Raw genomic sequence first — 26,057 nt, 5'->3', positions numbered from 1 at the left:
CCCTGAATGACTGTGTGGAACAGAATCTCCCACCAACTGCAGCAAATGTATACTATAAACTGAGCCTTACTCTGTCCTATAGGGTTGCTATAAGTCAGAATCAACTCAATGGCAATGGGTTTGGTCTGGTTTTAGTTATGTACTATAAACAAGAATCAACTATTATTGTATGAAGCCAATGAGAGTATAAGGTTAATTTGTTACTTCACCATAACCTAACCTGTCCTAACCCTTTCTCAGATTGTAATTCTAATGACTTCCCATGCACTATTCTCAAGAGATCTCTCCCGCATCAGTGTGGGTTGTTATCTAGCCAGTTACCTCAGAGTGCTTGTTGCATTTTTCCAGGTGGGCAAGAGTATCGCAAACATGTTGAGCTTCCTGTTACATGGTCCTCTGGTGAGGCTGTGTATGGGGCTCGTGTGTCTCCTGTCCCTTTGGAACACAGGTGAGTTTCGTTAGAGTTTAAGAAGTGTCTGTGCTATATTGCAAAGTGAGGGCTTTCATTGTGCTTTAGAGAATCTCAGCAGCCAACATTTCAGCCAAGAATCCAGAATGGGTTTAATCAAAATGGCGATGGTGTCTTCTCCACACTTCTGGTTTTGTCCCTTGACTTTTTGGATTTGAGACCCATTTATGCAACAGAATTCCCTCCACCTCCACTGCCACCACCTTTGTCTAAACCATCATCTCCTCTTTCTTGAACTATTAAAGAACTTTCTAAATCAGCTCACTGCTTCTCCTCTAGTCTCCCCACAATCCATTCTCCACTCATCAACCTGAGTGATCTTTCCATATAGCTCACCTTTCAAGCTCACCCTTCATTCCCCTCCTCTCCCCCAAAATTGCTCAATGACTTCCTACTTACCTTTGAATAGTATCCCAAGTCCTTTACATTCTCAACGTGACCCCACCTACTTCTCCATCACCAGTTCCTACAATACCCCACCCCTGTGGTCTTCTTTAAAGCAATTCACCCACCCGCTTCAGACCCTGGACACATGCTATTTCCTATACCTTAAATACTTCTCAGTTCATTACATCCTACTTGTCTTAGTTATCTAGTGCTGCCATAACAGAAATACCACAAGTGGATGGCTTTAACAAACAGAAATTTACTCTCTCGATGTTTAGGAGGCTAGAAGCTCCAGGGGAAGGATTTCTCTCTCTGTCAACTCTGAAGGAAGTTATTTGTTGCCAATCTTCCCCCGGACTAGGAGCTTCTCAATGCAGGGACCCCAGGTTCAGAAGACGTGCTTGTTCCCAGCCTTTTTTACTTGGTGGCATGAGGTCTTTCTCTCTCTGCTTGCTACTCTCTCCTTTTATCTCTTGTAAAATAAAGGATGATGCAGGCTGCAACCCAGGGAAACTCCCTTTACATCAGATCAGGGCTGTGACCTGAGTAAGAGTGTTGCATCCCACCCTAATCCTCTTTAACATAATTTAGTCTTGCCTCACTAACCACAGGCAGAGATTAGGATTTACAGCACATAGGAAAATTACATCAGACAATGGAGGACAACCAACACAATACTGGGAATCACGGCCTGGCCAAGGTGACATGTATTTTGGGGGGACACATTTCAATCCATGACACTACTCAAACACTATCCTTTCTTCAGATCTCAGCTTAATATCACTTCCCTTATTTCACATTCTCAAATTTCCCTTCAAAATATTCAACATTTGTCGTAAGTATATGCTTGCCTTTCTGTTTCCTTAACGTCTGCCTCTCCAACTAGACTGTAAACTCCGTAAGGACAGGTTTGTATCTTTTTGTTCATCTTAGTAATTCAAGGATCTAACACACAGAACACCTCCCAAATACTGGATGCTGAAAACATTTTCAATCATTAGTATTATTCTAGATAGTCAATATGTATCTGATGACTAAATGACTGAATGAATCAACAAAGAAACTGTTTTTGTTGTTGTTAAGTGCCATCTAATTGGTTCCGACTCATAGCGACCCTAAGTACAACAGAACAAAACACTGCCCCAGTCTTATGCCATCCTCATAATCGTTGCTATGTTTGAGCCCGTTGTTGCAGCCACTGTGTCAATCCATCTCATTGAGGGTCTTCCTCTTTTTCACTAACCCTTTCCTTTACCAAGCAGGATGTCCTTCTCCAGGGACTTGTCTCTCCTGATAACACGTCCAAAGCGTGTGAGACATAGTCTCACCATCCTTGCCTCTAAGTCGTACTTAGAACAACATTCTGGTTGTACTTTTTCCAAGACAGATTCGTTCATTCTTTTGGCAGTCCTTGTTATATTTAATATCCCTCATCAATGCTACAATTCAAAGGCATCAATTCTTCTTTGGTCTTCCTTATTCATTGTCCAGCTTTCACATGCATATGAGGTGATTGAAAATACCATGGCTTGGGTTAGTCTTCAAGGTGATGTGTTTGCTTTCCAACACTTTTCAACAAACTTTTCAAAAAAAACAAACTAGATATGGGATTTTAAACAAGTCACTTCACCTTCCAGATCATAGTTTTCTCATGTATAAAATGTCAATGTTTGATTAAATGCTCTCCGATGTTATGAGTCTGATGAAACCTTTTTTACTTTAGTGTCTGGTATTAAAGGAGAAAGCAAGAAAGAAAAGGGAATGGTCTTCTTATCTACATCAGGTAAACGGGCAGGTGCTCCTCCCCAGTTCGCTCTGTTCTTGGACAAATTTCTTGGCTTCTCTAAGTCTTACTTCCTCTACCTGTAAAATGGAGACTGGACCCATTTTATATACACTGTAATAGGAGGCCTGGTGGAGCAGTGGTTAAGAGCTCATCTGCTAACCAGAAGGTCAGCAGTTCAAATCCACAAGCTCATCCTTGGAAATCCTATGGGGCAGTTCTACTCTGTACTACAGTGTCACTATGAATCCGAATCAAGTCAATGGCAACAGGTTTGGTCTGGTTTTAGTTATATACTATATAGAAGAAATCAACTATTTTTGTATTAAGCCAATGAGATTACGAGGTTAGCCTGATCGTGAGGTTCTTAGAATGTCTGAAGTCCTAACAGTCATAGTAATAAATAGTTCCTCTGAGTTTCTCATTGCTGTATGGTTCAGGGGACACTTGGATTCTCATGATTTTATTCAATCCACAAAGACTATGACTATGCTTTAGTGGTAAAAGCTTTTCTAAATGGGACGTATTGTTATTTGCCATCATCACCTTCATAATAACCTCCTCTTCTGTTGCTTTTTGATGGTATAAAGTAGGCTGTGTAGGAAGATGGTGGATCTGATAGAACAGAAAGGGCACAGAGGGGTCAAGGCCGGGTTTCTGTTCCTAACTTTTTGGTAAGCAAGCAAGACATTTCTTTACAATGCATTTATTTATTTATTTGGTCTTTTTTAAAAAAGCTTTTGGTAGGTTATAATTTCTGTACTTTAGTTTAGGGTTGAACTTTTTTTTATTGTGGTAAATATCCATGTAACCAAACATTTACCATCTCAATATTCTTCATATGTACAATTCGGTGACAATAATTGTGCTCATTATGTTGAGGGACCATCACCAGTATCTGTTTCCAAATTTTCCCTTCACCCTTAACAGCAGCAGTGTCTCCTAAGCAATGAGCCCTCCTCACCCCATGCCTCCCACCCGCCCCCAATATCCACTAGTGACCTTAAGTCTGTATACACTTACCTGTTCTAGACAGCTCATATAAGTGGAAGTTGACTTGTTTTCTTTGGGGAGTTTTGTATTCTTTATTCTTTAAAGTTTATTTTTAAATAGGTGATACTTTCATATGGTTCAAAATGCAAAAGGTACAAACAAGTATATACAGTTCAAATGCTCCCCGTAGCAAACCATTTCCCTTCCTGGAGGTCACCAATTGCAACAATTTCTTGCATAAGCTGGGTAATTTTAAATATCCATTTCCTCCGTTTGAGCCTCTGATTTTCTCCTCTTCGAATGGGAACTGCAATACCTGCCCCACAGGGAGTCATAAAGAGTAAAATCTGATGAAGTCATAAGCATGAACAAGTATGAAAAAGGGTCAAGTATCTTGTATTTATAGACACGCCTAGTGTCACCGTCTGATCTAAAAATAGAACAAGGGTTTTGGATGATCCGTGTAGCAATGAATTTGGGAAATGCTTCTATGTAGCATCCTATTGTGAAATCCACGTGCCAGGGGTATTTTGTTAGCACCTCAGGTATTGTTATCAAAATGCGTGCAAGAGTTTGTAACTAGAAAAAGAAATAACCTTGCATTGGTGAAATGAAGAGTGTTCATTTAGGTAGGTGCTTGACTAGAAAGATTGCACAGGGCCCCAGCACAGCTCTCTTACGTAAAAGGAGCCGGAATCCTGCAAGCCAGCAGCCTTGCAATCCTGGAAGCCCAGGGCTGGGTGAGCCTGGGTCCTCACCTCCATGGAGGACTCTTGCCTGACTTGGTAACAAGCAAGGTTGGCTGGTGTGGCCCACAGATATCCTTGCATCTGCTTCAGAGTAGACCATTCATGCCAAGTGCCACTCAAGTGCCTGAGGGGGCAGAGTTTGACTGTCCCCGTGCTAGACAACTGGCTGTTTGACTGCTTTTGACCTGCCTGCTAATAAAGATTTGTCACAGATTTATTTTGCTGGAAACGCTGCCTCCCGACCCCCAGCCAGGTTGTGGGGAAGAGGCTCCATAATCCCAATTGAACTCTAATCCCAAACTCTGATATTTAACAAGAGAGCCCGATATTATGAAAGGCCAAACTGGCTTAAGCAGGGGACAGCTGATTTGACCTAAGTCCCAACAGAGTGCTTGAAAAGTTGGGAAGAGAACATGGGAGAATTCTCTGACATACGAGATAGCTGACTCTCAGTTTCCTCATCACCACCAACCCATGTAGGATGTAGATACATCTCATGACTTTTCTGGGCCTCACTTTCCTCAGTCTTCAAAGGGGCTTCAGGACAAGATTTTTAAGGCTGTTGTGAGTTCTGTGAAGCTGGGCTTCCAAGACTCTATTTCTCTCATGAAAACTTTTATTTCAGTGACTGGAAATAAAGAAGTGAAGAAGGAAAAAGATGAAGCTTTCCTTGCTGCACCAGGTAACTAGGCCAGCCCTACAACCTGGCTTACTCTGTAACACCAGGCACATTTTTCAGCCTGTCTATACCTTGGTTTTTCCATCTATAAAATGGGCATAAAGTACTTTCTCCATGTGAATGTAGCATGATAAATAAAGCATCACAACATTGGTACAATTTATTACAATTTAGTAGTAAATGTGTGGGTGGGACCATGTGATTACATGGTGTCTAGTCCAAAATAGGAGCCTTGGTGGCACAGTGGATAAGAGCTCAGCCACTAATCAAAACATTGTCAATTTGAATCCACCAGTTGCTCCTTGGAAACCCTGTGGGGCAGTTCTACTCTGTCCTATAGGACCGCTATGAGTTGGAATCGACTTGATGGCAACAGGTTTGGTTTTGTTAGTCCAAAATAACTGATCCTGTAGGTCTTGGCTTAAACATCATGTCCAGGTTGTTGCTGTTGTTGTTGTTATTGTTCGGTGCCATTAAATTGGTTCCAACATGTAGCAACCCTATGTATAACAGAACAAAAAGTTGCCTGGTCCTGTGCCATGCCCACAATAGTAGGCATATTTGAGCCCATTGTTGCTGCCACTGTGTCATTCAATCTCATTGAGGGTCTTCCTCTCTTTTGCTGACCCTCTACTTTAGCAAGCATGATGTCCTTCCCTAGGGATTGGTCCCTCCTGATAATGTGTCCAAAGCCAGAGAGACAAAGTAAGCTATGCCATCAGTATTTCAAATACCAGCAGGGTCACCCATGGTAGACAGATTTCAGCGGAGCTTCTAGACTAAGACGGGATAGGAAGAAACACCTAGCCATCTACTTCTGGGGGGAAGGGGGGAGGAATTGGCCAGTGAAAACTCTGTGGATAGCAGCGGAACATTGTCTGATATAGTGCTGGAAGATGAGCCCCTCAGGTTGGAAGGTACTCAAAATACAACTGAGGGAGAGCTGCCTCCTCAGAGTAGGGTCAACCTTAATGACGTGGTTGGAGTAAAGCTCCTGGGACCTTCATTTGCTGATGCGACATGATTCAAAATGAGAAGAAAACAGCTGTGAACATGTCCAGGTTAGGCCCCCTGATAAAGTGGCTCTCAGCACTCTGGTGTTCCCTGCCCTGACACTCACAAGTAATTACACCTGGGCCCTGTCCCCATACACACACACACACACACACACACACACACACACACACGGACAGTAGTTTCCTTGAAACAAGGCCTGATTCTCTTCTGCTACCTCTCTACCCTCAACATCTGGCATATTGCTGGCCCTGAATGAACATGTGTTGAAGGGACACAGAATGAATGGATGTGAAAAACTCCTAAGCACCATCACCATGATAGACATTTCACCTTCCTTTCCTGTTTTCTTTCATGGTAGCAAGAAATTTGCCAAGCAGGAAGGTGATATTCGAGAAGAGCCACTGATCTGGGACTGTATAAACTGGGTTCTGAGTCCATGCTTAGCACTGCTCAGCTGGGCACAGTTAGGCAATTATCTCTCTGAGCCTTGGCTTTTCAGTCCAATAAAAGAGTGTGGCTAGGTCCCTGGGTGGTGCAAACGGTTTGCACTCATCTACTAACCCAAAGGCTGGTGGTTTGAATCCACCCAGCAGCACGGTAGAAGGCCTGGCAATCTGCTTCTGTAAAGATTACAGACAAAAAAAAAACCTGTCACATACGGGGTCCCCATGAGTCAGAATCAACTTGATGGCAATGTTTTTTTTTCTCTCTCTCTTGGCTAAAGTAGTTGGGTAGCTTAGACCCCCTGCTAAGGGAATCACCTGGGTACTCATTAAAATGCAGATTTCTAGGCCATGCCCAGCCAGGAGAGATTAGACTCCCTGGGGGAAGGGCCCTGGGATCTGCATTGTTCCTCAGGGTCCCCAAAGAGCCTCATGCTCAACTAAGGCTTCCCGAGCTTTGTGGGGCTGTGGTTGGAAGCTAACATTCCTCTCATAAAACCTTTTCGTTCCCAGTGCCTGGCCCTAGAGGAGAAGAGAAGAAGGAAAAGAGGGTGTCATTTCTTGCTACCACAGGTGAGTCCCTGGGCTGCCTGCAATCCCTGGGCTGCCTGCAAGTCCTCCAGAGTCTCCACGCCTCCCTTCTTGATCCCCACAGCAGGGATAGCAGCAGCTCTCTTGCCTTCAAGGTGCTTCTTCCCCCCAGTTGTCTGAATATTAAGTAAAAGTTGAAAAAGACTTCATGTTTGTAAAAACGTAAAGAAGCTCATCAACCACATTTCCTCTTTGTCAACTGTTGTTTCCAAGCCTTCAAAGAACAGCTCAGGAAAGGGAATTATGACCCCAGCAGCGACTCTCGCCACACACACCTGCTCGCCACACACACCTGGGGAGGCCTAGGCCACATCCCGGAGCAATTAAATCCAGTCTCAGAGGGTGGAGCCCAAGCATCGGAATTGTGGAATTAAAAAAAAACAACTTTCTAGGTGATCCTGATATCCAGCTAGGGTTTAAGCCCCTCTGTTATATGGCACAGGGGTCCCTGCGAGGTGCAAATGATGAACGTGCTCATCAGCTAGCTGAAAGGTTGGAGGTTGGGTTCCACCCAGAGTCACCTCGGAAGAAAAGCCGAACGATCTACTTCCAAAAAAAACCCAGCCATTGAAAGCCCCATGGGGCATGATTCTACTCTGACACACATGGGGTCACCACGAGTTGGAGTGACCTGACCACAATTGGAAAAGGGAGTGTCATTACTTCTAAAATACATAGCTGTTGAGAACTCCCACAACTTCCTTGGGTTTCCCATTATATATGAGACATTTCCCATCAACCCCTGCTCTCTCCAGAGATAGAATGTTCACTAACATGAAAGTTCCTTGTGCTTCATTCGCACTGCTCCCATCTACTGTAACTTGTCACTCTGTGTGTCACTGGCTGTGATTTCCGTGAGGCAGGAACTGCCTCTTGTCTTTGAACCCCTTGCTGCGTGTTCAGCAGACCTTTGTCCAGCAGGAAAGCACATCTACCTGAGCTTTGGAAATGAGGAACTTTACCTCTTCCTAGGAGAAGCCTGCTAGTGACATCATCTCTGAACCTATTTCAGAGCTACCTGCCAGGTCGGTGGATCTGTCCGCACTCAACCTGACGGAACTAGTGAATGGCATGTTGAGCAGAGCATTAAGAGGTAATGGCTTTCTTCCTCAGCACAATCTGGGCCCATTTCAGTCTTGCACCAACTTCCCTTCTGGACTGCCCTGTGAACCTGGGCAGGGCACATCCCCTTTCTGCACCTCAGTTTCTCTGTATTCGGAGCAGGGCTTCAGACAGGTTCATTCCATCCCAGATATACTGAATCCGAGCCTACATTTTAACAAGATACCAGGGTGATTCTTTTGTACAAAAAGTTTTGAGATCCACTGCTCCTCTAGTGGAGCCCTGCTGGCACAGGGGTTAAGAGCTCGGTTGCTAACCAAAAGGCCAGCAGTTTGAATCCACCACGCACTCCTTGGAAATACCATGGGGCAGTTCTACACTGTCCTATAGGGTCGCTATGAGTTGGAATCGACTCGACGGCAAGGGTCTTGGTTTGGGTTTTGGGCTATACTAGTGGTTCTCAGAATTGGTCCTTAACTAGCACCATTAGCATAGCCTGGGAGCTAGTTAAAAATGCAAATTCTCAGCAGGAGTTTGAACCAGGACAAACCAATTTGAAGTCCTGGTTCAGAATAGAGACTATGTTACCCTACAAAATTCATGATGAGATTGAAAAACCGAAATAAATAAGAGGTTTAAGAGCATTTGGGGAGCAAAATACATTCCAAATATACTATTTGTAATCCTAACTATGGAGTCCCTGGGTGGTGCAAACAGTTAATGCACTCAACTGCTAACCAAAAGGTTGAAGGTTCGAGTCCACCTAAAGGTGTTACAAAAAAAAAAAAAGGCCTGGTCATTTACTTGTGACAAACAGCCATTGAGACCCTATCAAGCACAGTTCTACTCTGACACACATGGGGTGGCTGTGAGTAGGAGGTGACTCAACAGCAATTGGTCTTTGAAAGATACATTCGCTGCCTGATTCCCAAGAACCATGAATACTACCTTCTATGGACAAAGAGTGAACCTTGACTTACAGAGTAACAAATGTGATTAAGTTAAGGATCTTGAGATGAAAATATTATCTAGGATTATCCTGGGGGCCCTAAATACCATCACGAGTGTGTGTATAGGACAGAGGCAAAGAGAGACTCACATAGAGAAGGCAATGTGAAGAAGGAGCAAAAAGAGATGCAGCCACAAGCCAAGGAATGCCAACAGCCCCAAGGCGCTGCAAGAGGCAAGGAACAGATTCTCCCCTAAAGCCTTCAGAGGGAGTATGACTCTGCCAGGTCTGGACTTCTAACGTCCAGAGCTGTGAGAGAATACATTTCTGTTGTTTTAAGACACCTAGTTTGTGGTGCGGAGCCCTGGTGGGGCAAGGGTTAAGTGCTTGGCTGCTAACCAAAAGGTTGGTGGTTTGAACCCACCCAGTGGCTCCATGGGAGAAAGACCTGTCAATCTGCTTCTGTAAAGATTATAGCCTAAGGAACACAACAGAGCGTCCCTGATGGAGCAGGAGAAAAGAGTGGTGCAGAACTCAAATTCATGTAAAAGACCAGACTTAATGGTCTGACTGAGACTAGAGGAGCCTCAGAAGACATGGCCCCCAGATTCTCTGTTAACCCAGAACCAAAACCAGTCTCGAAGCCAACTCCTCAGACAAAGATTAGACTGGACTGTAAGACATAAAATGGTACTCATGAAGGTTGTGCTTCTTAGTTCAAGTAGATACATGAGACTAAATGAGCAGCTCCTGTCTGGAGGTGAGATGAGAAGGCAGAAAGGGACAGGAGCTGGCTGAATGGACAAGGGAAATACGGGGTGGAAGGGGGGAATGTGCTGTCGCATTATAGGAATAACAACTAGGGTCACATAACAATATGTGTATAAATTTTTGTATGAGAAACAACTAACATGAGCTGTAAACTTTCACTTAAAGCATGATTAAAAAAAAAAATTGCAACCTAGGAAATCCTATGGGGCAGTTCTACTCTGTCCCGTTGGGTTGCTATGAATCAGAAACAACCTGTGATGGTTAAGATTGTGGGTCACCTTGTCATATGATCTTGTGATCACTTTCATATTGAAATTTGATATAATGTGATCACCCCATGATGGGATCTGTGAGTAGCGAGCCAGTTGAAATGCAGTTTCCTTGGCCGTGTGACCTGCATTGAATATAAGTGGGCATTCCAGGAAGGCCTATGGCCTTTTACTTACGCTGAATCCTGCAGCTGACTACTGTTCATCTGACCTCCGGTTCTTGGGACTTGAGCTAGCAGCTTACTTGCGATCTTGCCTGCTGATCTCAGGATTCCTCAATCTTTGCAGCCTGAGAGCCACAGCCCTGCTCTCTGGCCTGCCAACTTTGAGTTTGCCAATCCCTGCAACTATCTGAATCAGCAGAAGTCTGCAGCCTGACCCACAGATTTGGGATATTCAGCCTCTACAACCATCTGAGCCATTTCCTTGATATAAATCTCTATACATATATTTATACGCTTTACTGGCTTTGCTTCTCTAGAGAACCCAGCCTAAGACACAACTAGACGGCACACAACAACAAAAGTTTTTAGTGATTTGTTGTACCAACTAATACACCTTGGAATCTTACTTAGAGAGCTGTCAGAGTTCAGGGAGAGAACAGGAAATACAGCCAGGTGACACGTTTGTGTTTGTTGTTTGATTTTATTTTATTATCATTTATTTTTATTATTTTATATTTTTGTTTATGGTACTATTAATATTTATTCTTTGTTTACTTATGTTAGTGTTTATTATTACATTAGTAACCCTGGTGGCATAGCGGTTAAGTGCTACGGCTGCTAACCGTAGAGGTCAGCAGTTTGAATCCAGCAGGTGCTCCTTGGAAACTCTATCGGGCAGTTCTACTCTGTCCTGTAGGGTCGCTATGAGTCGGAATCAACTCGACAGCAGTGGGTTTTAGTATGCATTTGTTGGTTTGTTTATTTTGATATCTTCCAGCAGATAACAGGAAGTTCTTCTCCTTGCTCAGCATTACTTCCTACAGCTCCTTCGCCTTCCACAAGCTCTCTGTGGCCATTTACAACAGTAAGTGCTGCCAGCCTCATTCTGGAGGGGGTGGCGGTTGGTGACAGGCTGGCAGGGCTAAGCACTGGATCAGGACTGCTGTGTGGATTGTTTCTCTTCATAGTTTCTAAGCTGAAGACCATGGACCCCTCCAAATTCCCCACCAGATACTGCTATTGTTTGAGCAACAGGACAAATGACTTATCAGGTGGGTAGAGTTCACCACAGGCTGGCAGCTTTCCTGATTTTGCTTCTGCTCTTTTAGATAAAGTTTGCATTTTTTTTTCTCCCCAAAATAAAATAAGAAAATACCTGTTACCTCAAATATATACAAATTCATTCTTCTGGAACATTCTGGTCTTGGTTCTTATGCCACAGAAAGAGCTATTTGGGCACAAAGAGGCACATACAAAAATGTTCATGCAGCATTGTTTCAATAGCAAAATACAACGTTTGATCAGTCACCAAGCACCTGGCCTTGAGTCCTCCTCAAATCGCTACCCTGAGAGGCTACACGTGGTATCATTGGTCAAAGCCTTTGAGGGAGATGTCTTTGAGGATAATCTTCAGGTCTGGATCACTTTCTTTTGAATATTCTCAACTCTGACATATAACACTCCATTGAGAGTGTATTTGCATTGTTCTCTTTTTTTAAAAAAAAATGGAAATAGCTTAATTTTTTATTACTTTTTAAAAAAATAGACAGTAATGTCAAAATGTAATACAACATGGACAGGTATGACCAAGAATACAAAAATACCTGATATCCCAACCTCTAGAGGTAATGACTATTCCCATCGTGATGAACATCATCCAAGATTATCTATTTCACTTGTCTAACCCACCTATCATCTAACCCACTTAACTAACCTGTCTATCTACCCACTATTTACCCATTGTACTCTACATATAAGCAATCATTCTCTGCATTAATTAGAATACAGGCTACGCTACCATAACCACCATTGCTCCCTGCCTCTCCCCTCAAAACAAAAAACAAAAAAAACCATTGCCATTGAATTGATTCCAACTCCTAGCAACCCTATAGGACAGGACAGGGTAGAACTTCCCCTTATGGTTTCCAAGCAGACTGCTATACCTTTCTCCTGAGGAGGAGCTAGTGGGTCTGAACTGTGGACCTTTCGGTTAGCAGGCACTACTAATGCGCCACCGGGACTCCTGTAACAAAACCAAAAAAACTCAAACCAGTTGCTGTTGAGTCAATTCCAACTCATGGCAACCCCATGTGTGCAGAGTAGAACTGCTTCACAGGCTGTGACCTTTTGAAAGCAGATTGCCGGACCTGTCTTCTGAGTGCCTCTGGATGCATTTGAACTGCCAACCTTTTGGTTAATAGTCAAGCGCTTACCCCTGAAACTATGGCCCTGGACACTCTGTTAACTCAGAACTGAAATCATTCCCGAAGCCCACTCTTCAGACAAAAATTAGAAAATAGTCCACGTGAAGAGCATGTTTCTTAGTTCAAGCAGATACATGAGACCGAATGGGCAGCTCCTGTCCAGAGGTAGAATGAGAAGGCAGGAAGGGACAGGAACTGATTGAATGGACACAGGGAAACCTGAGTAGAAAGAAGGAGTATGCTGTCACATTGTGGGGATTGCAACTAACATCACAAAATAATATGTGTATAAATTTTTGAGCTATAAATTCTCACCTAAAGCACAACAATAAAATGAAACAAACTTTCACCTAAACAAAATAAAAAACCCTTAGCTGTTTGCACCACCCAGGAACTCCACAATGCCATAAGAAGTGACCGCAAGATACAGTGGCTTAAAGAAGGTAGACTCATAGTGACCCCATATGACAGAGTAGAACTGCCCCATAGGGTTTTCTTAGCTGTAAAGCAGATTACCAGTTCTTTCTTCCATGGAGCCACTGAGTGGGTTTACTCTGAGTTGGAATGAACTTGAAGGTGCCTAACAACACAACAGATAAGGCAGAAGTTAATTGCTTCCGTGTGTGGCATTTCAGGGTTGATGTGAAGGAGTCCTGGTGATGCAACAGTTAAGCACGTGGCTGAGTACTGATATATGGGTGGGGGGGTTCTTCAGTAGGAAGGCCTGGTGATCTGCTTCCATAAGGATTACAGCCAAGAAACCCTACTGGGCAGTTATACCCTGTCACATGGGGTCACTATGACGATGGCACCAAACATGATGATTGATAGTTTGGAGACCCAGGCTCCTTCTAGCTTGTTGCTCTGCCTTCCCGAAGATGTTACCCTTGTTCTCATACTTGAAGAGGGTTTGCCACCAGACCCACACTAAAGCCAGGAAGAAGGGGAGAAAGGAAGTGAAAAATACACCCATTCCCTTTAAAGTCACAGCCTGGAATTCACTCACGTTGCTTCCTCTTACTTTCGGTCTGTCAGAAATTAGTCATATGGCCATAAAAAAACACTCACTCTAAAGCAGACTTAGAATTTTAGTCTTTATGTTCAACCTCTATGTGTCCAACTAAAATTTGATGTTCTCTTATTAATGGAAGAGAGGATAATGGATGTTAAGAGACAACCATCAGTATCTACCAGGTTTTCCACGCAGTTTTATAATCCACTTTTAAGACTAATCAGTATGTTCTAATATTTATTTCATTCCGATGAATATAAATATGTTTCATCCTTCATTCAAATGTATAGTATTCATTGAAAGAATGTACCATAATTCATTTCATTTTTTCCTCTTGATGGAAACTTAGCTTGTTCCTGATATTTTTACAATTATAAACAATACTGTGAAGAACACCTGTGTATAATCACGTGGAGTACTTGCCTAATTATTTCTGTAAAATAAAGTCCTAGAAATAGAATTGTTAGCTGACAGGAAAAATGATTCTGTGGTGATTCAAAGTGCTAAAAATTGCTTCTAGAAATATTGCATGTGTTTATACTCTTACCAACAACATTTGAGAGTGTCTGTTTTTCCACATCCATGCCAACATTGAATATTAACAGACGGTCTTAAGTCATGGCCAATTGGATAGGCAAAAAAAATTTTTCCTTACCTTTTATGTATATTTTAAGGTAGTCAAAAATTATCCATAAATGAGTCTCAGTAGTAAATTAGGTAATACACTTTTTTATCAAAACAAAAAATATGTTCTATATAAGGGTAGTTGATTTTCTTCCAAGCCTAGTAAGCAGATTCCGAAGGCAATTCTAAGGGAAGAGTTGCCAAAATGTGTTGATCAAGAGATTGTATGAGCAGCAGTGGGAATACTGTGAAGGGCCCATTATTGGTCTAAGACAGAGCTCAGCTCAATTTCAGGCTCTATCATGTATCAACTATGGGAGCTTGGGCAGGTTCCACCACCTTTCTGCACCTTGGGATTCCGTCCTTGGTGTCTTGGCTCCAGAGCCATGCTCATAGCTTCTATGCAATATTAATAATGGAGCCCAATACTGTAGTTTATTTGTCTGCTTTTGAGTCTGTCACTCTAACTCTAGCTTCCTGTAGGCAAAGACAGTTCCTTACGCAATTTTTCTTCTCCACTGCTCACCATGTGCCTGGCACATTGAAAACACTCAATGATTGCTTACTGGATAAATGAATTAGTAAACAAGGGAGAATTTTGAAAAGTAGAAAGAAAATAAATGGAGTAAGTAATGAGATACTATCCTTCTTCTATTTCCTCAATGTGACTAAAGATAGACTGGTCTAAAGAGACATAGAAAGGAGTGTGCCCAAGTTTGTCTACTTCCGCGTAGGCAGGTGTCTACACCAGCATAATGTACTACCACCTCTCCACCCAGGAGATCAACCACATGTCTATGTAGATGTTACCACATTGCTCTGGCTCACACCCAGTAGTGCCCACCTCCTGCTGGTCAACATTCCATTTGTTGTCACACGACATTCACCTGCCTCTCTGGGTTCTGCATTTTCAATCCTTTAAGATCATGTTGACTTGCTCCTGCCCAAGTTCATATTCCCATTAATTATATGTATGTAAGTCCCAACTAGGAAACCATCCAGCAGACTCAAAAAGTTTTCTCTTTCGAAAAATCATTGTTTGGGCCTCCTAGAACCCACGCTCCTTGCTTTAGAAGCCAAGAATTTGTTGGATGCTAGAGAATGGTAAATGAACAGAAGAAGAGGTGGCAGCTGATCAGCTCCAAGTATAGATTAGGAACTTTCATTGGCCAATGGCACCCACCATGTTAAGCAATGGCTGTGTTCACACCTTGTTCGAAGAGAAAGTCCACAAAGATTAAACTGGCTGAGATACTATAAAATTGTCCAGGTCTTCTCCCATCAGCCCATTTAAAGTGAGCAGAAGGAAAGGTTCCTGGCACTATTTTCAAAAGGGCCCTTGTCCCTTTTGATAGTCTATAGTTTATAACCAACTGCTAAACTTGACATTGCATTTCAAAAACCCAAAATTCTGTATTACATGTCTGTGGGTCTGCTTCCTCTCAGACGGATTTGGTATTCTAAAACAATTAGATGAGATAGCAGGGGTTGGAGGAAACACCTGAAAAACCATTATTCAGCAATGTGACCTTTCATTGCTCTTTGGTGTTGGCAGAAAAGGAGCTGGGGTTAGAGGGCAATGGAAGGAAAGAGAGGATTATAACAGTGGGTTCGAAAGTTCCCACCTGACTGAAATTTAGACTTTTTTTTTAGAATTGGTAGTATTTCTTTGTATGATTGTTAATATTCCTCAACTCACTGAACTAAACCAAACTTGTAAAATCTATTCTGAGAACTCCAAATACAATATATTTTCCACCTCAAGTATCTGAATCAGAAACGTAAGACTTCTCCATCTGTCTTTCAGACTTCTCAGCCCTACTGGTGGACATCATTGGAAATTCTACCACCTACCTCACAGAAATTTTTAAGTCTACCTCCATCCTCTCAGGTTGGTTTATCTTAAAAATTCTTGGTAAATTTGAGGTTTGGCATCCATGTGGAATATAATTAAGCCTACTAGACTCCCATCCCACCCCTACCATTGGAAATTTGAAGTAGAATTGACAAAGCTATGCCTCATTTAACCTGTGGCTTCATGTAACTCCTCATTTCCCATTTGAAAAGCACCGATCTAGCCAGTTACCTAAGAGATGGTCTCAACAGAAGGATGGTGTGGTACACTATGGAGTAGCTACTTTAAAATTAGGGAGGGAGGAAGAAAGAGAAATAATAATAAAAGTCACTAGGTGCTGGGGACTCTTGTAAGTGCTTCACATGTACTCTCTCATTGACTCCTCACTAAACCCTGTGGGGCAGGTGCTCCATTTACAGCACTTTACAAGTGAAGAAACTGGCATGTGCCCCAGATCATTCCGCAGCACTAGAATTCTAACCCGGCCAGGCTGGCTCGGAAGTCCATGTTCTTTGTCACTATGCCAATACATGTGATAATACATGTGATAATAATGTTGTGTTAACAATAACAATTATTATTGTTAGAACTACTTATTGAGCACCACCTATCTGCCAGGCACTATACTTAGCACTTCATACATTATCTCATTGGATCCTCGTAGCAATCCCATGACGAACATGTAACCACAGATCCACAGGCTTTTAGGCAGCATCCTTGGGACCAGGTGTGCTTAGGCATTCAGAATTTCTCAGACATTTGAAGGTCTAATAGCGTATCCTGGTGGCATAGTGGTCAAATGCTTGACTGTTAACCAAAATGTCAGTGGTTCAAACCTACCAGCTGCTTCAAAGAAGAAAGATGTGGCAGCCTACTTCTGTGAAGATTACAGCCTTGGAAACCCTGAAGAGCAGGTTTACTCTGTCCTATTGGGTCACTATGAGTCAGAATTGACCCGATGACAATGGTTTAATAGGGAATCTACACCATTAGACGGCACTAAATCTGGGTACACCATACATGATATAATGCCTCCAGCAGTATCAGGGCAGCTTTCTGTAATTGAAAATTTATTTTCAAAAGTTTGAAATACATATAAATGTATAATGAATATGTATAAATGCATAAATCAAATATTTACTCAGCAAAATGACTATTTACACTAAATGGGATAAATAAAGATTATACATCACCTTCCTTTGATCAAGTCAGGTTTTGCCACCAAATGAGTTTTGGTACCAGGGCTTCAAACCAGTTTGGAATGGTTCAGTAATTGCTGATGTAAACGAAGGCAGTGTACGCACTGCAAACCAGCCAAATCTGTTGCCCGGGGATTTTGACCTGAGTAGGAAACAGAGGTGTCCTGCTCAAAGATGGCGTAGGACCTTTCTGCTCTGAATGTGTGTCACTCTCCATGGTCCTGCCAATAATTCAGTCTCCCGCATGAATCTCTAAAGTTTCAGGAGCCTGATGCATTCTAAGTGGCAAAGTTGGCCACCATCTTTGATCGGGGCACCTTTGTTTGTTTCCTACCTGGGTCAAAATCCAGGGGCAACAGATTTGGTTGCTATGCAAGGAGGACACTGTCCACGTGATTGTCAGCAAGAATTGCAGAGAAGGGATTTAAATTTCCAGTGTTGTAAAGATGGGTAGACTGAGTGTTGGAGAGGTCAAGCAGTTCACTCATGTTCACATACCTAGTAAGTGGCAGAGCTATGTTGTAACCCTAGAAGCTGACCTCTGGAAGCCATTACATTATGCTGAACTCCACCCCCTCCGCCCCCACCAAAAAAAACAGAAAATCAGGGCTGCCTTAAGAATCATAAGTTAGTCTTATTTTCATATATCTCCTCAGCTTGAGATTTCCAGCTTGCTTTGGAGCTCTGGTGGAATAGTGGTTAAGCGTTTGACTGCTTACCAAAAGGTCAGTGGTTTGACACCACCATTTGCTCCTTGGAAACTGTATGGGGCAGTTCTACTCTGTCCTATAGGGTTGCTGTGAGTTGGAAATGACTCGATGGCAACAAATTTTTGTTTGTTTGTTTGTTTGTTTGCTTCAACCACAGGGTACAGTTTCTGAACTCTCTCTAAGCCCCTGTGTGTGCTGGTTTGTATTGCAGTGAGTCAGACCAACGGATCCGACTGCATCTTCATCTGTGTGATGACAGGAAAGTCAGGTGAAACATCGGTGCTTCTTTGACAAACTCTCTGGGCTGAGAACCAGACACAACACTTCAGCTGACGAGGCCACGGTTTTACCCTGTCGGTGTGATTTTTGCAGGAAGGAATCTTTCTGACTTCTGGGACATGGCGGAGAAACCCCCTGTTATCAATTACACGTTTGCCAGCAGTATGTCTGATGTTCTGGGTGAGTGCATTGGGCCTCTTTCCCCAAACCTTCCAAACTCCGAAGTAAAGTCTCCCGACCAGGGTCCCACCTGGCAGACTGAAGGCTGAGTGCTGTCCTCAGGTATTTTATTTAGCTGTGCTGCATTAAAAATCAGAGGATTTCATCATTTTTTAAAAAATCCAAATTTCTGCATCTTTTGCAAAAGTAAACCTGATGACCCAGGACCTACCTCTCCTCCATGGTAACAAGCATCTGGAAAGGTCTCTGCGTGGTGGCACAAACGGATTCCTGGTAACCAAATGGTTGGCAGTTCAAAACCACCCGGCAGTACTGCAGAAGAAACAGGCCTGGCAATCTGCTTCCATAAAAATTACAGCCAATAAAACCTTATGGAGCAGTTCTACTCTGTAACACCTGGAGCCTCCAGAGCCACAAACCAACAACAAAAAGCAGAAGTCAACAACAAAACAAACATCTGATGCTGAGTACCTGCTGCCTCCATTAGGAAGGGCTCCTCTCTCCAGTTTACCGTAGTCTTCACTGCCCCCTATTGCCTTGCACTCTTTTTTTCCCTTCTTCTTCTTGTATGAACTACCTGGTTCATGTAGGTATGTGAATTTGTGAACCTGTTCTAGACTTTGCCACTCTACAATACCAGCCTCTACCTAGTCATCATCTATCCCCAACACCTGCCTATTCTTTTGTGTTTTCTCTGTCACTCAAGTGGTATTTTATGATCCACTCTAAGTCCTCCGTCTCCCCAATGCTTATTTGTCATTTATAGCTGAATCCAGCTGGGTCTCTGTGATTGTCTGCTGCTGTGATTATCTTAGTTCAGGTCTTCATCACCTGCCTTTGAACTGTAATAACCTTCGAACCAGCCTCCTTATCCTACTCTCTTATATCTCTAAAATATCCATTCGTTGCCACAAGAATGATAGTCTTAAAATACAACCTAGACTATGTCTCTTCATTGCTCATAATATCTCAGTCAGTGGCAGAGGGTCCAAAGTTCTCAGCCTGGAGTGTATAGTTCTCTGTCTTCCAGCCCAGCTCATTTCCTGCTGCGGTTGTCCATGAATCCTGTTAAAACTACATTAAAACTCTTGCCCCTCCTCGTGGAATGTCCAAAGGGCTGTGAAGTGGATGAAGGATTCTCTGACAGGATTCATATTCTGTTTAGAAAATATGTCAAATATCTGAAACTTTTACATAGTGTTACATAAGAGAAAGACTGCTTTTGGCAACATTTGTTACTATGCTGAGTAAGGTTTGAATCTCTGCATTTTGTATATTTGTTGTCCTATGACTTTTCAATGACTTAACTGTTCTTTGATTCCAAAGTATCAAGTATGTTAACACCACTCTTGACTGTCTCCCCAACTGTGCAGCTACCAGGCAAATGGCTGTGACTTCCACACCCGTAACCACAAGCCAGCCAAGACTACCAAGTACAAGCTCCCCACACCACGGCCAGAGCCCTGGAGTGTCTGCTCTGAGGACCTCTCCCTGGATAGAGACAACTATTCCTTCAGAGGGAGAGGACACCATGACCACAGGTAGGCTTCTGGAGCTTCCTCTCACGGCCACAAGCACCTGGGGTGGCTCCTCTCACACCGTCTGTCTTAGTTACCTACAGCTGCTCTAACACACATACCAAAAGAGCAAAAATTAATTGTCTCACAGGAGGCTAGAAGTCCAAACTCAGGGTGTGGTTCTAGGGGGAGGTCCTTCCTTGTCTATTTCAGCATCCCGTAGCTACCAGCAATCCTTGGCATTCCTGGGCTTGTAGATGTACCTGTCTCTGTTGTTTGCCTTCCTCTTCCACCATGTGTGTCTCTGTGTCTATTCTGCTTTTTTATAACTCAGAAGTGATTAGATTTAGAACCCACCCTACTCAGGTATGATCTAGTTAACATAAGAAAGAAAACCCTATTTCCAAACAGGATTACCAACACTTTTTTTTTTTTTAATGGGGTGCACAATTCAATTCATAAGACCCTTCCAACTTTGGGTAAGAAAACTTCTCGCCTTTTCCTCTCCTTGCCATTTCTCCCTCCTACTCCCTCTAGGTTTCCACAAATAAATGAAATCCTACCCCTTTATCCCCCCTCATTTTCTCCTTCCTCCTGTCACTTCTGCCTCAGCCTACCTTAAATAAGAGCTATTTGAGCCAGTATGGGTTCAATAAGAACAAGCAAAGGCAGCAAATGTCAGAGACATGATGTATTTCTAAAATTTATTTTTATAATTTTTTACTTTGAAAGAGGTTAAGATGCACAAGGAGTTGCAAAAATAGTACAGAGAGTTCCTGGGTAACCTCCACCCAGCTCCCCCAGTGACAATGTCTTACATAACCATAGTACATTGTGGGATAAATTACTTTTGTTTCATGAAAGCATTTAGCAATAACAATAATAATAAACCACAGCAACAGCTCTTCTAAAATTCACACAAAATGGTGAAGTGAAGTCAAAATTTTGTGGCACGATTCAGTTAATTCCTAGCAGTTAGAGAACAGTGCCCAGAATATGTCAGTGACCTGACACCAATATGAAAGATGATGCCAATGACAGGCCAGGAGGATCCTCTCGTTCTACCATCTTTGTGCACAGGAGCAGTGGTGTGGTCACTGAAGAGCCAAAAGTCACGTTTATTCAATTTCCAAATACTATAAAACTGAGGTAACTCTTTCATTAAGAGCCAATACTATCTCAGTAAGTTCCAACAATACACCGGAATTATGAGCCTCCATTCATTCATTCATTCATTATTCATCAAATATGCATTTAATACCAGGCCCTAGGTTAAAGATATGGAGATGAGTATCACATGTCCCCTTCCTTCCTGAGGTCACAGACCAGAGAAGGGGACACAAGCAAGTCAACCATAGTCACGACCCAGCCTACAAAGTGCTGTTGCACACGGGGAGCTTGAAATGGGGCTCCCAACCCAAGATGGAGGGGGACACAGGCTTCCCTGAGGAGGTCAGAACTGACAGGAGTCAGGCAGGCAAGGAAACCAAGGTGGAGTGGGTGGTGGAGAGGAGAACAAATCGCCTTCATTCATTTGAGACGTCTTAGATTTAGTGCAAAAGGTTAGTACAATATCTGCAGCAAAATTAGAAAGCTTTCCACCACAACATGAAAAAAACAGATGTGATCATAAATGGCAAGAAAAGTCATAAAATACCTAGTTATAACCCTAAAAGGAGCTCTGGTGGTGCAGTGGTTAAGAGCTTGGCTGCTAATCAAAAGGACGGCAGTTCAAATCCACCAGTTGCTCCGTGGGAACACTTTGGGGCAGTTCTACTCTGTCCTACTCAGTTCTACTCATGGGGTAGCTATGAGTCAGAATTGACTCAACAGCAAGGAGTGTGTGCGTGTGTGTGTGTGTGTGTGTGTAACCCTAAAAGGGAAAGTGCTAGATTTATGGAAGAAAAACTACACAATTTTAATGAGGGTAATAGAAAAATGTTTAAATAAATGCATAGATATGCCATGTTCAGGATGAGAAATCTAAACATACGATAGATGGTAGCTGTTCCCAACCTAACAGACAGATCTAAAACCTTCCAACAAGATTGGATAACTTAAAGAAAAAAAAAAAAGATTCTGATTTCTACCGTGAGAATGGACAGATCAGAACAGTTTAAAAAGAAGAGCAACAAGGGAAGATTTGCTTTACCAACCAACAGTCCTGTATGCTGCAGGGCAGGTGTAATTATTACCTTCATTTTAATGATAAAGCTTAAGAATGGGTAACTTGCCCCAAAGTTCACAGCACGGCAGAGGCATGGGTAGAATTCACCTCCAGGTTTCCTCACATCTAACCCCATGACCTTTCCACTTCTCTCGTGATTACAAGTGTACAACTCCACATAAGAGAGAGCCCATGTGCCCCCAAACACACACCCTAGCTGGTTGTCTGGGAGTCGATGGGGTTTGGAGGGTGGAATAACTGTAGGTTCCTGGGTGGCACAAGCAGTTTGCACTCAACTACTAACCTAAAAGTTGGCATGGTTCAAACCCATCCATTGGTGCCATGGAAGAAAGGCCTGGCAATCTGCGTCCATAAAAGATCACAGCCAAGAAAACCCTACGGAGCACAGTTCTACTCTGTAACACATGGGCTCGCCATGAGCTGGAATTTACTTGATGGCAGCAGGTTTGAGTTTTCGGTTTTTTATATTTTTAATTGGTGGTTAAGGAAACAAAATTTAGTTTGGTCCATTAGTTTCAGGTCAGGGTGAAGTTTAAGTCCTTGGATGGCTGATTATTACTCATGCACATTGCATTTGCCCTTCGATACTGTCTCAATGTCTTGGCAATTTTATATTTGAATCGGTATGGTCCCGCATGTCAGAGCTGAGTTGACTGTCACTTTGAATGTACAGCTACTAGGACGGAGGCTGGAACCCCACGGGTGGGTTCCACACGACTCCTGCCCTTGGCTCAGATCATTGGTGAGAAAACACCTGGAGGGCCTCCCTGGAAGACAGCTTCTCCGACATCACCTCCAGAGGTTGAGGAGAGCAGGAACACAAGGAGCCTGGCGGGCATGACTGCCAGGACGGTGGCCACAGCCAGCAGCCAATTCCAGACCAGCTCCACTTCAGGTAAGAGGTTGCCACTTCCACACTACCCTCCACTTAAAATTAATACTAGCATTCTCTGTTTTTAAACCTTTTGTAATTTGTTTTTTTTTGTGTGTGTGTGCTTTAAGCGAAAGTTTATGGTTCAAGTTAGTTTCTCATGCAAAAACTTATACACACAGTGTTATGTGACCCTAGTTGTTCTCCCTATAATGTAACAGCAAACTCCTCCTTTCTACCCCGGGTTTCTCATGTCCGTTCAACCAGCTCCTGTCTCTCTCTGCCTTCTTATCTTACCTCCTGGCAGGAGTTGCCCATTTAGTCTCATGTATCTACTTGAGCTAAGAAGTACATTCTTCACAAGTGTCATTTTATGTCTTATAGTACAGTCTAAAATTTGTCTGAAGAGTTGGTTTCAGGAACGGTTTTAGTTTTGGGCTAACAGAGTCCAGAGGCCATGTCTTCTGGGATCCCTCCAGTTGCAGTCAGACCAGAAAGCCTGGTCTCTTTACTAGAGAGTTCTGCACCCCACTTTTGTCTTGCTCTGTCAGGGACTCTCTGTTGTGTTCCCTGTCATGGCGGTCATTGGTGGCAGCCAGGCACCATCTAGTTATTCTGGTCTCAGGCTGATGGAGTCTCTGGTTTATGTGGCCCTTTCAGCCTCTTGGGCTCATATTTTCCTTGTGTCTTTGGTGTTCTTCATTCTCCTTTGCTCCAGGTGGGTTGGGACCAATTGATGCATCTTAGATGGCTGCTTGCTGGGTTTTAAGACCCCAGAGGCCACTCGGCAAAGTGGGATGCAGAACATTTTCTTAATGAAGGTTGTTATGCCAATTGACCTAGATGTTCCCTGAAACCATGGTCCCCAGACCTCCACCCCTGCTACTCTGTCCCTTGAAGTGTTAGGTGGTATTCAGGAAACTTCTTAGGTTTTGGTTTAGTCCAGTTGTGCTGACTTCCCCTGTATTGTGTGTTGTCCTTCCCTTCACCTAAGATAATTCTTGTGTACTATCCAGTTGGTGAATTCCCCTCTCCCTCCCTCTCCACCGTCGTAGCCATCAAGGAATGTTTCCTTCTGTGTTTAAATCTTTTCTTGAGTTGTTATAATAGTGGTCTCATACAATATTTGTCCTTTTGCGACTGACTAATTTCACTCAGCATAATGCCTTCCAGATTTGTCCACGTTGTGAGATGTTTTACAGATTCATCATCATTCTTTATCGTTGCATAGTATTCCATTCTGTGAATATTCCATAATTTGTTTATCCTCTGTTGATGGGCACATAGGTTGTTTGCATGTTTTTGCTGTTGTGAACAGTGCTGCAATGAACCTGAGTGTGCACATATCTATTTGTGTGATGGGTCTTATTTCTCTAGGGTATATTCCATGGAGTGGGATTGATGGATCATATGGTACTTCTATTTCTAGCTTTTTAAAGAAGCACCAAATCGATTTCCAAAGTGATTGTACCATTTTACATTCCCACCGGAAGTGTATGTGTCCCAGACTCTCCACAACCTCTCCAACATTTCTTATTTTGTGATTTTTGGATTAATGCCAGCCTTGCTGGGGTAAGGTGATATCTCATTGTAGTTTTGATTTGCATTTCTCTAATGGCTAATGATTGTGAGCATTTCTTCATGTATCTGTTAGCTACCTGAACGTCTTCTTTAGTGAAGTGCCTGTTCATATCCTTTGCCCATTTTTTAATTGGGTTATTTGTCTTTTTGTTGTTGAGGTTTTGCAGGATCTTGTAGATTTTAGAGATTTAACACTGATCAGATTTGTCGTAGCCAAAATTTTTTCCATGAACCAGGTATGTTTTTCCACTTATGTAGGTCTTTTTTGGTTTCTTGCAGTAGTGCCTTGTGGGTTTTTTTTTTTTTTTTTGTATAGGTCTTTTATATCTCTGGTTAGATTATTCCTAAGTATTTTATCTTCTTGGGGGCTATTGTAAATGATATTGATTTGGTGATTTCCTTTTTGAAGTTCTCTTTGTTGGTGTAGAGGAATCCAACTGATTTTTGTATGTTTATCTTGTATCCTGATACTCTGCTGAGCTCTTCTATCAGTTTCAGTAGTTTTCTTGAGGATTCCTTAGGGTTTTCTGTGTATAAGATCATGTCATCTGCAAATAGAGATACTTCTACTTCTTCCTTACCAATTTGGATGCCCTTTATTTCTTTTTCTAGTCTACTTGCTCTGGCTAGGACCTCTAGCACAATGCTGAATAAGAGTGGTGATAAAGGGCATCCTTGTCTGGTTCCTGTTCTCCCTTTTGTAATTATTTCAAGTACAGCATACATACAAAGAAGTAATAAAACATAAAAGGGCCACAAAATTAGTAATTATTAAGCAAACCCTCTGTCTCTTCCTTTTCTGTACTCCACCCTTTTCTTCTCATCTTGAATGAATGAATGAATGACAGCTCCCTCTTCACATGGACCTCCCACCTCTTCTTTCTTTTATGTAAACCCACTTCCCCATTCCTTCTATTTTTGCCTGTTTCCCTGACCATTAAACAACAATATTCACTCTGGACAGTTCAATTACCTTTTTGCAGATTATTATTTTAATAGACCAAGATGAAGAAGGCCTGAGCTCTGAACATCAGGAGAAAATTGTCAAGTGTAATCCCAATTTTGTATGTGTATATGTATGGGATCTGCCCATTTCCTCATCTAGACTGTGAGCACCTCTGGTGTGAAATCTGTTTCTTACTCATTTCTGAACTCTCAAGGCCCTGCCTGGGTGTTGAAGATTCCTATTCAGTTAGAGTTGGTTGAATAGGACTGGACAGTGGCCAGGGTCCTCTTTTCCCATCAGACTCTCCATGAAGAGGTGCAGGCTTACCTCTCTCACCTCCTCCCAGGAACATACACCCCTGGCACCCAGACTCCAAGTCCAACCAAGGCACTGGCCCCCAAATATCCACAGACAGGTGAGAACATGCTGCAGAAATGAAAATCCCAATCCCACCAAGAGGAAAACATGGCTTGGGCAGGGGAATGGTGGGATGGGGTACCAGTGGGCAGGCCAAACTGGTATTGTACTTTCATTGTTCTAGCATAAAAAGAAGCAGAAGAACTGG

At 42.7% G+C, this 26,057-nt stretch overlaps 1 protein-coding gene across 1 annotated transcript in view; it reads left to right on the top strand.

Moving 5' to 3' along the window:
* Positions 1 to 228: 228 nt before the first annotated feature.
* HHLA1 (HHLA1 neighbor of OC90) overlaps positions 229 to 26,057 on the top strand; it is a 34,369-nt gene continuing 8,540 nt past the window's right edge. Inside the window, exons 1-13 of the mRNA XM_064267671.1 lie at positions 229 to 448; positions 2,580 to 2,639; positions 7,034 to 7,093; positions 8,124 to 8,204; positions 11,108 to 11,191; positions 11,295 to 11,378; positions 15,974 to 16,057; positions 18,142 to 18,198; positions 18,303 to 18,395; positions 19,763 to 20,012; positions 22,775 to 22,989; positions 25,546 to 25,610; positions 25,757 to 25,907. Coding sequence (XP_064123741.1) covers positions 253 to 448; positions 2,580 to 2,639; positions 7,034 to 7,093; positions 8,124 to 8,204; positions 11,108 to 11,191; positions 11,295 to 11,378; positions 15,974 to 16,057; positions 18,142 to 18,198; positions 18,303 to 18,395; positions 19,763 to 20,012; positions 22,775 to 22,989; positions 25,546 to 25,610; positions 25,757 to 25,907 — 1,480 coding nt within the window. The 5' untranslated portion in view covers positions 229 to 252. The remainder of the gene's footprint in view (positions 449 to 2,579; positions 2,640 to 7,033; positions 7,094 to 8,123; positions 8,205 to 11,107; positions 11,192 to 11,294; positions 11,379 to 15,973; positions 16,058 to 18,141; positions 18,199 to 18,302; positions 18,396 to 19,762; positions 20,013 to 22,774; positions 22,990 to 25,545; positions 25,611 to 25,756; positions 25,908 to 26,057) is intronic.

The sequence above is a fragment of the Loxodonta africana genome, chromosome 14 (genome assembly GCF_030014295.1).
Source record: "Loxodonta africana isolate mLoxAfr1 chromosome 14, mLoxAfr1.hap2, whole genome shotgun sequence".
NCBI lineage: Eukaryota > Metazoa > Chordata > Mammalia > Proboscidea > Elephantidae > Loxodonta > Loxodonta africana.
This window is presented reverse-complemented; position numbering and strand designations above follow the sequence as displayed.